Source organism: Brachyistius frenatus, unplaced genomic scaffold (genome assembly GCF_029030835.1).
Source record: "Brachyistius frenatus isolate BFR_SWC_R1_liver_20210118 unplaced genomic scaffold, ASM2903083v1 Contig_34, whole genome shotgun sequence".
Classification (NCBI taxonomy): Eukaryota; Metazoa; Chordata; class Actinopteri; family Embiotocidae; genus Brachyistius; species Brachyistius frenatus.
In genome coordinates this window covers 4013694-4028280 of record NW_027210633.1, presented here as the reverse complement: position 1 = coordinate 4028280, position 14587 = coordinate 4013694, and the positions used below count along the sequence as shown (strand labels likewise).

At 45.0% G+C, this 14587-nt stretch overlaps 2 protein-coding genes across 2 annotated transcripts in view; both read right to left on the bottom strand.

Moving 5' to 3' along the window:
- On the bottom strand, positions 1 to 3284 carry LOC138622010 (deleted in azoospermia protein 2-like). Its single transcript, XM_069700452.1, has 5 exons — positions 3251 to 3284; positions 2564 to 2853; positions 2076 to 2467; positions 1980 to 2043; positions 1 to 1915 (listed from the first exon to the last, which is right to left on the bottom strand). Exons 1-5 carry the CDS (start codon positions 3282 to 3284, stop codon positions 1724 to 1726), a joined length of 972 nt encoding a protein of 323 aa, XP_069556553.1. The 3' UTR covers positions 1 to 1723.
- A 277-nt stretch (positions 3285 to 3561) lies between these two features.
- LOC138622173 (peripheral-type benzodiazepine receptor-associated protein 1-like) overlaps positions 3562 to 14587 on the bottom strand; it is a 62850-nt gene continuing 51824 nt past the window's right edge. The window contains exons 25-34 of the mRNA XM_069700753.1: positions 13489 to 14301; positions 12636 to 12735; positions 10538 to 10680; positions 8926 to 9094; positions 8072 to 8140; positions 6934 to 6981; positions 5969 to 6126; positions 5809 to 5880; positions 5044 to 5163; positions 3562 to 4478 (exon numbers count right to left, since the gene is read on the bottom strand). Of these exons, the coding sequence (XP_069556854.1) occupies positions 4167 to 4478; positions 5044 to 5163; positions 5809 to 5880; positions 5969 to 6126; positions 6934 to 6981; positions 8072 to 8140; positions 8926 to 9094; positions 10538 to 10680; positions 12636 to 12735; positions 13489 to 14301 (2004 nt within the window). The 3' untranslated portion in view covers positions 3562 to 4166. The remainder of the gene's footprint in view (positions 4479 to 5043; positions 5164 to 5808; positions 5881 to 5968; positions 6127 to 6933; positions 6982 to 8071; positions 8141 to 8925; positions 9095 to 10537; positions 10681 to 12635; positions 12736 to 13488; positions 14302 to 14587) is intronic.

Here is a 14587-nt window from a genome sequence, read left to right as displayed (position 1 = left end):
AAAAAAAGAAAAAGAAAAGTGTCTTGTTTTGCACCTTATTTCCGGGAGTAAAACGTCACATGCATCGCACACACTGTTTTCTGTGAAAATATACATACTTTATTCCTGTAAAAAGATCCATATTGAAAGAAACCATCACAATTTCAAGTCGAGTCCTCTGCCTACTACGTCTTTAAATACTGTTCCTCCATCGAACACTGCCTGGACATGCAAAAAGAAAAAAGAAATAAAATAAAATAAAACTGAAAAACAATATTAACAAAAATATTTACAGATGAGCTTCCAAAAAGGGTAATAAAAACATTAATATATAATATAAAAAGGTCAATCTTACACTGGTTTCAAACAATGAATGCAGGTCAGGAGCGAGAGAGAGAGAGAGAGAGAGAGAGAGAGAGAGAGAGAAAAAAAAAAAGTTCCCCGCACTGTATGAAAATATACCACGAGTCCCAACACTGTTCATTATGTACAGACCGCTCTACAGCTTCTCTCCCGCTGCATCCACGATCTACGAGTCCAACGGTGTAGACGAGTCCGCCGACACAAACAGAAACGTGACAGCAAACGGAAATAAGGCCGAACATGGGTAGAACATTGGTATGTATGCATGCAGTCAATAAACATCCTGTAAACAACATATTAAGACTAAACAAGGTCTTCATGTAAGGCTAAATATGATGAGCTGAGCTAACACACTACGTGGGTCCAGGTCCTGTTCGGTCTACAGCGGAGCCGCCTACGTCACTACACAGCAGGTCGAGGAATACTTGTGCATTGAAGGCCGTCAAATACAAGATCAGTACAAATAGTCGCTGTACATTTCGGCAACTTTTGAGCATCCACCCCTTATTTATTTACTTCAAAAAAAGAAACCCCATAAATAAAAGAAAACTTACAGTACAGCCTCAGCCTTGCTTCTGTCCCGCCTACTTTACATCTAAAGTGTCTTTGACAATCCTTTTGTTCTTGGCATCATCATGCTCCCTTTATGTGTAACACTGACAAATTAAAACATTCATGACGCGAAATAAAATAAATAAACGCCTCTAAATGCGAGCGTCCACTCCGTTTACTCGTGGGGACTCAGGCGCGATCTTGAAAACAAACCGGCGGGCTTCCAGCCCACGACGAGTCCACCGAGTGGCCCCACGCTGCTCGGGATGCTCGGCCTCTCGTAGCTATGGTAACAGGCGAAGCACCGGACATTTTGGCATATTCTGCTGCTGTTTGACAGCCAGAGTCGACATGTGGCTAAAGAGACTACGAGTGAAAACCTGAGAAGTGACCTAACAGATACAACATCCAATCAGACCGAGGGAACAATCGCTGCTTCACGAAACGGACGAGCGAAGGCCGTCACACATTCAGACCGAACGCATCTTCACCGAGCAGAGCTCTCACAATCCGCCGAGAGATCACGGCGAGCTTCTGTTCTCACTAACGTGTCACCATCAGAGCTGTGATGCAAACGTGTGCACGGAAAGACGAACCGCCACGACCCTGATGAAGATGTCGTAACACCGGTCAGTCTGGCGGAGCCAACGTTCACCCGCCACAACTTCACCACACTCGTCGAGGCAAAACTAAAAGATACACAGCGAGTGGATCACCGTGCAGCAGTGCCACAAACCACCAGAAAAAAAACATGCTGCGTTCAAGTCAAAACGACCGACTGTGTTTCACTCTCACCGACATATTCACACAAACTACATTATGTTCAGTATCAAGCTAAAGCTGCAGTGAGTGGATTAATCAGTTCATCCTGAAGTTTACCTGAGGATTGAAGGATTGAAGGGTTGAAGGATTGAAGAGTTGAAGGGTTGAAGGATTGAAAGGTTGAAGGGTTGAAAGGTTGAAGGGTTGAAAGGTTGAAGGGTTGAAGGGTTGAAGGATTGAAGGATTGAAGGGTTGAAGAGTTAAAGGGCTGAAGGGCTGAAGGGTTGAAGAGTTGAAGGGTTGAAAGGATGAAGGGTTGAAAGGTTGAAGGATTGAAGGATTGAAGGGTTGAAGAGTTGAACGGCTGAAGGGTTGAAAGGTTGAAAGGTTGAAGGGTTGAGGGGCTGAAGGATTGAAAGGTTGAAGAATTGAAGGGTTGAAAGGCTGAAAGGTTGAAGGGCTGAAGGGCTGAAGGGTTGAAGAATTGAAGGGTTGAAAGGTTGAAGGGTTGAAAGGTTGAAAGGTTGAAGGGTTGAAGAGTTGAAGGGCTGAAGGATTGAAAGGTTGAAGAATTGAAGGGTTGAAAGGTTGAAGGATTGAAGAGTTGAAGGGTTGAAGAGTTGAAGGATTGAAAGGTTGAAGGGTTGAAGAATTGAAAGGCTGAAGGATTGAAAGGTTGAAGCGTTGAGGAGTTGAAAGGTTGAAGAGTTGAAGGGTTGAAGAGTTGAAGGGTTGAAGAGTTGAAAGGCTGAAGGATTGAAAGGTTGAAGAATTGAAGGGTTGAAAGGTTAAAGGTTTGAAGAGTTGAAGGGTTGAAGAGTTGAAGGATTGAAGGGTTGAAGAGGTTGAAGGGTTGAAAGGTTAAAGGATTGAAGAGTTAAAGGGTTGAAGAGTTGAAGGGTTGAAGATTGAAGGGTTGAAAGGTTGAAGGATTGAAGAGCTGAAGGGTTGAATGATTGAAGGGTTGAAAGGCTGAAGGGTTGAAGAGTTGAAGGATTGAAAGGAGAGGTGTGAGGCTGAGATACTGAAGTCGATGTGGTGGATCGGACTCATCGAGGTGTTTAGAAACACTCGGTGTCCAGTGTCCTCTGCAAAGAAACCAAAAGTCCACGTGGAAATCACTGGAAAATGAAGTCCAGAATTCACCAGAGAACAACAGTCTGAAGTTTCTCCAGTTGTTATCTAAGTGAAAGATGTCTGTTCATTTACTGCAGACAGGAAGTGCTGAAGATATTTCTTCAGAACTTTTAATGGTGCCAGTTAAAATACAGTTAAAATGGTCCTGGAGTCAAATCTTCACGTCTCTCAGCAGCAAAGCTCCGAATATTTCATTCACTTGATTCGTATATACGAGACGTTCTTCTCTCCGTTCACGTACAGATATCCGTCCTGTGGACTCGGATGGTTTAAATGGCAGGATGGAGGTTTGAGGACGACACGGTCGCCTCCATTTCACCAACCCAGAAAATTAATTCAAAGATTTAGATATTCAATAATTTCAGTAAAAACACCAAATATTTGATGGAATTTAGACCCTAAATGTGAGAATTTGCTTTTTTTCCTTTTCTTAGGAGAATTTTAGTCAGTTGAATACGTTTAGCATCAATATAGGAAACTATAACAGACATTTTATGTTTTATAAACCACAGGATGAACCGATTAATCAACAATGATAAACACCAGTTGCAGCCTGCTGATCTCCACGTACTACTAATTGGTGCCACACACACACACACACACACACACACACACACACACACACACACACACACACACACACACACACACACACACACACACACACACACACCCTTCACATTCTTTCCACTTAACTTGAACTCTAAACTACACAGGACGCTCCTCCCGCCGTGATGATGATCAGGACGAGAGTCTGACACAAATAAATAACCGCTTCTGTACAAAGTACCGAATAAATACTCTTAAAGACAAGAAAAGAAACACGTGAGGGAAGCAGAACTATTTCAAATCCATCCGGGATGGATATTGCATTTGTTATAGTCGCGCAGAGGAAGAGATCGACTGCCGCTTACGCTTGTTTGCTTCAAAGAAATAAAGTGGCACCAGTACACAAGCGCTAAAGCTAATATCTAAGTAGCCGTCTCTGAGCTGGGATGAAGTCCGCGCTGCTGCTCAGTATCATCAGATCTTTGTAATAAATTCAATCTGTTGGGAGATAACTGAGTGTTTTTAAGCATTAAAGCCTCAAATGAGTTGAACACTTGCAAATGCTGAGATAATCAGGAAGTATTGAGAGAATATACGAGTGAGTTTGCTCACTTCAACATGCACGCTTACATGCTCTGTGACGCTGTGAGCTGATCTATATTTAACAGCTGGTCTAGCAGTGCTCTAAGGCAAATGTTTTATTACCGACGGTTAAAGCATCAGGTTTTAGATCTGACAACCGCAACAACTACCAACTGAGACTAACAGGAGACAGAAAAAGTGCTTTCAATGTGACGCGAGTATTCAGAGTCGGGCGTCCCGACTCATTCTTTCTTGCTGGATCCCAGTTTTTTGAACAGCTTCTTGCCTTTGGAGAAAAAGCCTTTCTTCTTCTTTCCTTGCACGGAGCAGTCTGTGTGTGGGGGGCTGTCTGCGGGAGGGGGCGCGGGAGGGGGGCAGGAGCCCTCCACGGCCACCGGACCCGGAGCGGGGTCCAGGTCTGAGGGGGGGCGAGCAGCGGGTGCCGGCGGGGGTCGGAGGTCCGTGTGCTCGGTGGCGTCGGGGCGAGGAGGTTCCGGGTCGGGGAGGGAAATCTCTTCTTGTGTTTCTGGATGTGTAGAAGACGTCCAAGTGTCCTGGAGGAAGGAAACACCAGTTTGAGAACGAGCCCGACACACATACTGAACTCTAACAGTATCTAATACAGGCTCACTGGGTTCTACAGTCTGTATGTACTCAGTATTTACTGTAGTAGAACTAATAAAACGGGAAACCATGATTGGAGGATACAAAGGAAGACAGATGTCAATTTATCCTGTGGTTCAACACACTAAAACCAGGAGTAGGTGCTGGATTCTTCCCAAAGGAACAGTGTAGAACTACAGCGACAGGAGGGTGTAGCTACAAACAGGAAGTGAGCGGGGACACACACGGGTTTGATCATCTAAAAACACTTACGATCAAGTCTCAAAGTGTACAGTTCGTTTGTGCTTCTGCAAAAAGGCCATGCAGGACACGGCGGGACAGAAGAAACGCAACAGGACAGAATTAAAGAGACAGAACAGGAACAAACACAGCGACCAGACGCTGGAAATACAGACAAGTGACGTCAGTGATGTGTAAGAAATGACACGCCGTGTATGAAAGTGCAGGTCAGGAGGTCATTCGCGACTCCGAGTGCGGTGGTGCATGCGGAGCTACCTGGAGTTCTTTCTTGGGTTCTGGTACCGGCTGAGCACAGACCAGATCTGCAGGAGCGTCGTCCGGTACGGCCTGCAGGAAGTTGGAGGGCACCAAGCCTCTCTGGCCATTCAAGTCTCCCTGGAAGATACAACAATGGGATGAAGTGCATTCGCTTACAACTCAGGGGCCCAAATTCTTTCCCGTGAAGGGCCAAAAGTTCATTTTCATGTTATGTGAAATTCAATTTTTATAAAAATGTGAAATGTTTTACAGAAAATTCTCATTTTCAATCTAAAATGAAATGCGAGAATAATTAAAACACCAATGTTTAATATGCCTGATAGGAATTTTATTATTTTGCAAGAAATTATTGTGAAAAACAGTCGTCTAGTCAACTTTTAAAACAATCATTTCTGGTCAGTGTGCCACTGCCTCGATCTCTCATCTTGACTGGCATCCCAAAGTTTGACGTAAGACACACTAACAGCACATGAGCATCAGCGTGAGAGAGAAGACCATCATTCTCCGTAGATCAGACGCAGGCAGACAGAACTACGCTGTCATAAAGTCATAAAACTCATCATCTACTTTCTAGCAGTACAAAAAATGATATTATTAAGTTATTCATAGTCAATTCACAAACAATTTCTTGCCACACAGCCTCTTGTGTTGCTCTGGCATGCGAGTTGGCAGCATTTCGTGTTTGTATAAAATAAGAGACGGAAAGTCGAAATGTTCCTCACTGAAGCGTGACTAACACACCGACCGCTTCCTTTAACTTACGTAGAAGAAACCATCCTCGTCCATGTCACCGAACACATGTATGACGTCTCCGGCGCTGAAGGTCAGCTCAGCCTGAACAGTCAGAACAAACAGGGCAGATGATGAGCGAACAGCGGCTGCACATGCAGCAGGAAAGAACAAATGCACGTGTGAGTCTGACCTCTATGTCGGTGTTCGGGGAGCTCTCTCGCGGATCGTAATCAAAGATGGCGACCATCCTGCGAGCTCCTGGAGCTGGGTTGGAGACGGGTGCGACGGCGGCAGGAGGAGGAGGAGGAGGAGGAAGAGCAGCAGCAGCAGCAGCAGCCCGGCTGGGATCTGTGGGTCAAACAAAGAGCAGGAGAAGTGTTAAGTCAGGTGTCCTGAATCTTAAAGGAGCGAGACGTCTCTACAGTTCCAGCATGCAGCTCATCGCGTCTGCATGTCCGACTCACTCAGCGTCATGCTGAGCTGACGGAAAGTCACAGCAGTGCAGCCAAACACGGCGATGATCCAAATAAAAGCAACAGCAGGGAGAGTTAACAGTTTGATAACAACGGAAAAGTCCCAGCGGCCCTGAGATGGGCTGCTGTTTTAAACATCAGACACATGGACGGTCATCACAAGATGAAGAATGTAACTGTTTGTAAAACTGTTAGTAAAAATGGAGACAAACAGAAATCATTAGATGACTTAATGATGTTGTTTGAACTGTGAAATGGAAGAAGGAGTTAGAAAAAGGGACTGCTTGACATTTATAATGAGGGTTAATGAAGAATTCAACAACATAAAATATGAAGCCGTTTGTTTTCCCTTATTTTATTTCATTTTTAACCCTTTGAAGATGCATATTTCAAACATCCTGCCCTTTTTAAAAGGGTCCCGATTCTTCATTTTACCCCCAAATAATCAAACAGTCCCTGATAAGGATGGATGAAGGTGATTCCTGGTGATATCAGCAGCTATCATTCAGTCCTCAGGTTTACAACAGTTAAAAAAAAAATAAAAAAAAAAAAAAAACCGAGATGCAGGATGATGGTAATTAATGCAACAAACAGCAGGCTGTCCTCCAGTGCACACGGAGGCGGTCGTCTGATCATGCAGGTGCAAACAGAGAGGGAGAGCTTCAAAGGACCAACTACAAACCTGGACCGGAGGAGTCTACGCTCTCCTCCCACACTGCTGCCGACTCCACTGGAAGAGAAGAAGAGCACGAGCACAATCACAGAATGAGGCGAGACTCCGGCTGAGAGCGAGTCACAGTCATCACACCGCAAAGTCACGCGTGGAGATCGGAAGGGATGGATGTTTGACCCTCAGGAGGTCATGTAATCCATCAGCGACATAGCAGCAGGACGCTGGAGGAGGAGTTCATCAGTCGCTTAGCAACAGGCTGCAACATCCCGCTGCTATGGCTGCAATGCATTACATGAGGATCCAATGACAGGACTCAGAGGCTCATGTAGACAAATGAAGAGAAACGTATTGTATGTGAAAACCTATTTGGTAATAAAACCTGATTCTGATGTATTTTAACATTTGTGACGTGTTGCTGACAAAATCAGAATCCTACAACTTGTTGAAAGATGCAAGTCTGAACAGCCTTTTAGCACTGAAGGAAAAGAGTTTGACACTTGTGCTGCGTTCCAGATGACACACTTCCCTCAGTACACTAACAAATACTGCTCTTACTAGACATGACTCTTGTGTAGTGTTGTTTTAAATCTCACACGTCCACTCTGCACTGACTGGAAATAGCCTCGGTGTGTGAACACATCACCTGCCAAAATATCTGCAGCTTTAATTGTTTTACTCAGAATTCAACGTGTTTTCGTGCCCTCTGTTTAACACAGTCAATAAACACACTGATTCCTCTACGTAGCCAAGGTGGCGACCGTTTAGCGTGGAAAGTGTCCAACGTGTCACTTCTTTTTTGGGGCGTTTTGAGTGCATCATCCTGGTACCTGTAGTTCACTGCACGTTTCTGTACTTTACAGTGTGAACGCACTTATGCACTCAATAAAGTGAGCGTTAGTACACAAGTACAACATCTGGAACACAGCACAGGCCTTTACTCATAGAATATGAAACTACTCCGGAGGACCTCTTCATAATATTTGCCCACTGTCTGATTAGATTACATTAAAAATCCCCCCCTGGTTGTTGAGTGTGAAGCAGCAACTGAAAGAGCCAAATCTAAAGTGAAAGAGACAGACGGAGAAGCAAACCAGAGAGGAGCAGAAAGGAGAGAGGTGGGAGGCCGCAGGGCTGCAGCGAGACACACCTTTCTTGGATCGTCTCGGTTTCGGCGGTGGAACGGGGCGACGTGGAAGCTGTGCGTGTGTGCGAGTGCCTTAATGGAGTTTTAGGAAGGAAAACCAAATAAAAAAATAAAAAAATGAAACCAAAAAGAAACACAGGTGTGATTTGTTTGGAGAGAAGCAGACCAGACAAAGTAGACAATGAAAAGCCAGCGAAGAGCAATTAAAAAAAAAAAAGAAAAAAAGAAAAAAAAAAGAAAGACAACCGGTGAGCAGCAGACACTGCAGGGAGAACGAGTGGCAGTGAAGAGGTTAAACCATCTGCAGAGACCGCTCCGGGTAGAAAAGCAGGAAACGGAAGCAAAGCTGCATTTTGCCGGGCGGCTTGCTGCCACAGACAAACACTTTGACTTAAAATGATCTTTTAGACACCTGCATGAAAACATACGTAGATGGTTATGATCTCCTTAATAGCAACAATAGTGCACAAGAATAAAGTTCGACTGAAGTCGAGGTCGATCTGCTGAGAGCTCCGAGAGGCCGGAGACAAACCAGAGCTTCTTTTATTCTCATCAATTTGACGGATTTCTTCCAATGAAATGTGGACAACAGCGTGCCAATGTGTGTCCATGAAACAATTTTAATGAATAATGTTTGGTCCAGAATTCACAACACTTGTGCTGCTATTTTCACTTCCCACTTAAACATGAACAGCGGTGATTTTTATGGGGAAAACAACCTACACAATTTACACCGGCAGTAAAAGAGTAGTAAAGTCAAGTAAAGTAAAAGCACAGTCCAAATGTACTTCTTTTCAATTAGCGCAGAATTAGGCACGTGTGTGTTGGCTACACCTGTGGCTGACAGAGTCTCGTACCTATCTTCTCCATGGAGGCCGCCGTGGACAAGAAGCCCTGCTGCAGGAGCTGCTGCCGCGTCTCCTCGTCCTCCACCTGGATCTCAGACACCATGTTACACGGCACGAAGCCCAGACGACCAGCCGACTCCCCTCGGTAGAACCCGTCTGCGTCTTTATCTCCGTAAACCTGAGGGGAGGAAGGTGGAAATCAATCGGGTGAAGAGGAATGAAGCGAGAAAATAAAACATCTGTACAACACTAGCTTCTTCTACTCGATCAAATGACGGAGGGACGTGAACCCTGAAGTGTAAGCGGCGAACATTTGATCTTTAATATCCATTCTGGGTAAAACTGGAGTAAGTGCGAGAACAATTAATGTGAGAACAAATATTTTTCAATTATTATGATGTTTGAGTTCTTATGTTCGTGTCTTATTCATTGTAACCTGCAGGTGAATGGACACACACACCAAAATTGGCCCAACATTTTTTTTGCTAAGAATTCATCCTGATCATTCTAATTAAATCATAACCATTGATGAAGTACTCAACTTAGTTAAAGCAATAAATAATGTGTATTCAATGCATGAGGTCACGAATGAAAGACTCATGTTACTTCCTGACGATTCCTGAGGTATTAATGCATGAAGTAATACTGAAAGTGACGCATGAATTCATTTCATTTCATTCGTATTTATTCCGCTCATTTTAGTGCATAAATGTCTCTAGAAAAGCGATTTATAATCAAAACACAACTCTTATTTATAAATTCCATGACCGAAAAAGGAGCAGGGAGAAGAAACATCTTGTTTACTTACTCACAATGTTAACAACAGAAAAGATAGATGGTCCATTCAACTACAGCTACTGACAAGAGCACTTACACTAATGTGAGAATACAATTTCTTGAACTGAAAGAAATATTTACAGCCCTTTACATCGTTCTTATGAGAATTCCACAATTTGATACCAGACACTGAAACACACATCTGCTTTAAAGTAGTCCGTGCAAACGGGTGCTTAAAATGAAATATCCTTCTATGGTCTTCATCCTCTGAACTAAAACAAACCATTTTTGTAAGTTTTCTGGTGACATTCTGCTTTTTGCCCGTTACATAACTAATAATATCTGTAACTCAATTAAGTCTTTTAGTTTCACTAGTCTGACCTCGGTATGATCTCTTTTATCCACGTGATAAATAAATAATTGTTTCTGCTCGTTTCTGTAGTATAAATTATAGCTTTATATTACTCATGTACGTGTTACCCAACACGTCCAAACAACAACTAAAGTATTGCAAAATAATAGAACAGTACAGAATTCGCATTGTTTTGCACCTACTTTGCTTTGTTCAAAACAGAAATATTGTTTATTATCAATGTATGATAATTCATGTACCTTTACCGTTAAGTGTTACTGAGGGTTCTGCGACATGAATATAATACCCCTCACGCTAATATGCATATGTACCCTCGTGCGTGCTGCAGCCTTTGAGCTGTTCTGAGTACAGTGGAAACACGACACCGACATGCAGAGCTGCCAGCAGAGGGTCAACTGCAGGTCTGACAGAGGACTAATCGGGAACGGTTTAAGTTGGAAACATGTCCGTGTGCGAGCTGTGTGGACGTACTTTGATGATCTGTCCTTCGGTGAAGGGCAGCTCCTCCTCAGCAGCATCGGGGTTGGGCGACATGCTGGCGGGATCGTACGGAAACAGGGCCACAAAGATGCGGATGTCGCTTTCTCCTTTCATCTTTGTGGACTCAACACCTGCTGTCGACACACACGCACGCACGCACGCACACACACACACACACACACACACACACACACACACACACACACACACACACACACAGTCAGAATACTACACGGATCCCCCGTACTGACGAGCATGCAGAACAGGACTGATAAGATTAAAAGATGCTCAGCTGACTTCATATACGTCCTTTTCTTGAGAGTATTGCTCCAACTCTAATATGTTTAAGGCGACCAGGTGTCCCACTTCCTGTGCGACTGCACAGCATTCTTATCCTTTGTCCCGTGTTCCACATATTGAGAAGATGTCCTACATTTTAATTGGCTCTCTCCAGCTACAGCAAAGACTTTCCTACTAAAACCTAAAGATGACCGTCAGACAGAAGCTGAAATAACTCTTGTTTACCTCACTGTGCTCAGTCTCACTCATACGGGTCAGCAGACTGTGGTAGTGAGCTAGCACCGCGTTAAACTATTCACTGTGAATCTTCAGCTTCTTTTCATGCTTACTGTGTTCACTTATTGTGGGTGTTTGGAAAGTTGGGTTGAAATGAAAGTCTTTTACTTCCTGAAGGCCTAATCTGTAACCTGCATCGTCTATTTACCCTCTCATCATTGCTGCGTGTCCCACATTGTACCACAAAAATATACATTTGGTTTGATGTGATCTGTTCACCCTGCTAATGAAAACAAACAGGAATGTAAAAATCTCACATAATGTTTGTTTTATGATTTTGCAAAAGCTTTTGTTTAAATGCAATTAATGATATGTGATTTGAATACATTTTATTATTCAATAACATTAATTTCAAGACAACAGTTTGCAGAGAAACCACATTCAGCTTGCAGTGAATTCTGCAAACAGTGCAGCCAGCCTGCACCTCCCCCACCTCCCACCGACTGCAGTGCTGCTGTGAAGAGTGTTCGCCCAGCACAGGCACGTCCTTAAAAGAGGTAATCAAGCTAAACCACTGATCCTAAGCTGTGTGAGCCGTTTGACAAACGTGCACTCGTTCATGATCTGCAGCCGAGCAACGGGGGGAAACAGTGTTTGACCCACTCTCTGATCTAAATCTGAGGGCGTTTATTCACATCACAGCCCCGACCTGACATTAAAAGAAAAAAAAAAAAAGGTGGTTTTCACACCCTGCACGTCACAGATCACAAAAGCAGCCTGTGGATTTGGCCTGTAGCCCCGCGCACAGCTCCAGCAGACGTGAAGGGAGACGTCAGCATGGCGGCTCCAGCCTGTTTGACAGCGAGGGACACATTTGAAGAGCTCTAGTGAGACTTTAAACTGCACTGAAAGGCGTGTTCTCTATCTTATTAGGGAGAATCAGCCCATCTGTGGCAAGAGTCACGGGCAGACGACTTGCACACTTTCACATCCTCACTGATTTTCAACTAGATAGGACAGAACTTCTGCCTGGTCTCTTCCTCTATCTTGAGCACGTGCACTTACACATTTCTGTGTGTAGTCAACTGTGCATCTACACATGTACCAGAAGAGTCTGTTTCTTTAAAAGACGTAAATGAAATGAAGAAGAAGAGAGTGAGTGAAGATGTGCGGGGAGGAAGAGGAAGAAAGGGGCCTGTACGCCCGACCTGCAGGCTGTTTCTTTGCTGGCTAATCGAGGTTACTATTTTAATGTCTGTCACTTCCTCCTGTCATGACAAGCCACTTTAGGTTAAGCCGGTTCTCAGCTTAACAGGCTCTCTCCCACTTCTCCACTGCAGCTACAGCACCTCCTTCTCCCTGCCGCCGCCTCTCTCTCCCCCTCCCCCTCCCAGGCCCTCCCTCCTTTCCTACACAAGGTGCTAATCTGGCTAGCTTCATGTGAGAGAGGGCGAGGCTTGCCAACAGAAACCACAGGTGTGTCAGCATGGCGTCACACAGGTCCGACGCAGCTTTGAGTTCCTACGCAACGACAAAGAGAGGAAACCGAGGAAAGAGGGAAGAAGCCTCTGACCTTTAAGTTGCCTGGCCTGCAAGCACGCTGGTTTACAAGGAAGCTGTGTGTGTCCTCCCCGAGATGGACCTGCTTCAGCTGGAGGGATTTGGCTGGAGTCCTGCTCAAAACACAGAAACAGAAATAAAACATTGAGGAAAACCTTTTAACACTGAATCAAGATTGCTTCTCGAGACCAGAGGAAAAATGAACAGTGAATACATGTTTAAACAAAAGGTAATTACGTGTGCTCATGTTTGAACTGTTGCAATAATTAATATTAATGCAATAGATAAATGGATGGAGATGAAAACCTCATGAAATGCCACAAACTCAAAGTTTCCCTTCAACACCGCCGTTTCAACATCAACAGGTTCCGTTTTTGCACTGAGACGGTGGTTATTGGTGTCTCACACACACACACACACACACACACACACACACACACACACACACACACACACACACACACACACACACACACACACACACACACACACACACACACACACACAAGTATGTCAGCTGTGAACTAATATAGGACAAGACAGGGCTGACTAGTTTAAGACAAGGTAGGTGGTTTTCAGTGTTGGAGGAGAATTTGAAAGCAACAGGAACAGGTGCGGTCAGGCAGAAGGAGAAGATTCAGCAGGTCTGACACAAAAAGTGATGAGCTGATTTAAATATTCTGTCGCCACTTTCTGGCCACATCTTGGCAACTCAACCAACTAAATAATAAACCGTATTTAGCATAATATGCTGACTACACGACAGTGATACCTACTGGGTGGTGGAGTTACGTGTTACCCACTAAAGGACTGGGAGGGACGGGGTACGGGGACGGGGGACACGCATTGCATCAGCTGACGTTTACCAGCATGTCGGCCTCTGGCCCTCGGCGGTGAGGAGGTCTGCATTGCTCCACTTGGCCCTCCTCCACCCACCACTCAGAGCTCATCTGCTCCATCACCACCTCCCTGGGACTGTACTCCACGGGCTCCTCGTCTGTACCGTACTCCACATCGATCTCCCCCCCGCGACCAATAGGTGACCTCACAGTCTGTGCCATTGTGCTGACCGGGTAGGGTCTTGGCGTGGTAAGGCCATGGCCGGCGTTGGCCTCCGTGGCGACAGTCATCTGACACCTGAGCATGGCCTCCCTCCTAAGGCGGTCCCCTAGCCCTCTGAGCAGTGATCTGTCTTTGCTGTTGGGGTTCAGCTGGGGAGGACAGTGGTCGGACACCCGCCTGCTGGTGGGACCCTCGTACAGACTCATGTCGTCTTCTTCGAGGTAACTCATGGTGTCCAACGTGTCTGCATAGTGCACCCTGTGCTGTGTCCTAGGCTTGACCTGCAAGGGTCCGTGTCTGGGTAAAGGCTCTTTGGTTAGGGATCTAGGATCCCTGTTGAAATGGTGATGGTGAGGAGGGATGTGTGGGTGTGGGTTGGGATGATGTGGGTGGTGCTGTGAGGCATGATGGAGATGTTCAGTGTCTCTGGGGTGAAGGTGTTTGTGGATTGGCCGAGGCCGCCTGCGGTGGGTTAAAGGCTCGTCTTGACTGCTGTCTTCCTCTTCCGTCAGCTCGGGAATGCTGAACAGCTGCTTGCTCTGACAGACCTGAGGAGGCAACTTAAGGATCCTTTCAAGAACTTCCTCATCGCTGTCGGGCGGCTCCAACTTGCGAGACTGCGAGGGCCACAGTTCAACGCAAGTAAGAATGGGTCGGTGAAGGCGAGATGGATTCAGTGAAAACAAAGGAAGTGCAGACATACGGATGACAACCCGGCCATGCAAAGGGAAGACAAAAGAAAGAAGAAGAAACAAACAGGAATCACATTTATGAAAATACAGCAGAAGAAACAAAACTGCAAAAGAAAAAAAAAGCACATTTCATTCCCAAAAAGCCAAACTTGCAAAGTGTCTGTGAAAAAAATGGACATGCATAGTCACAACAAATGTTAGTATGCAGTTA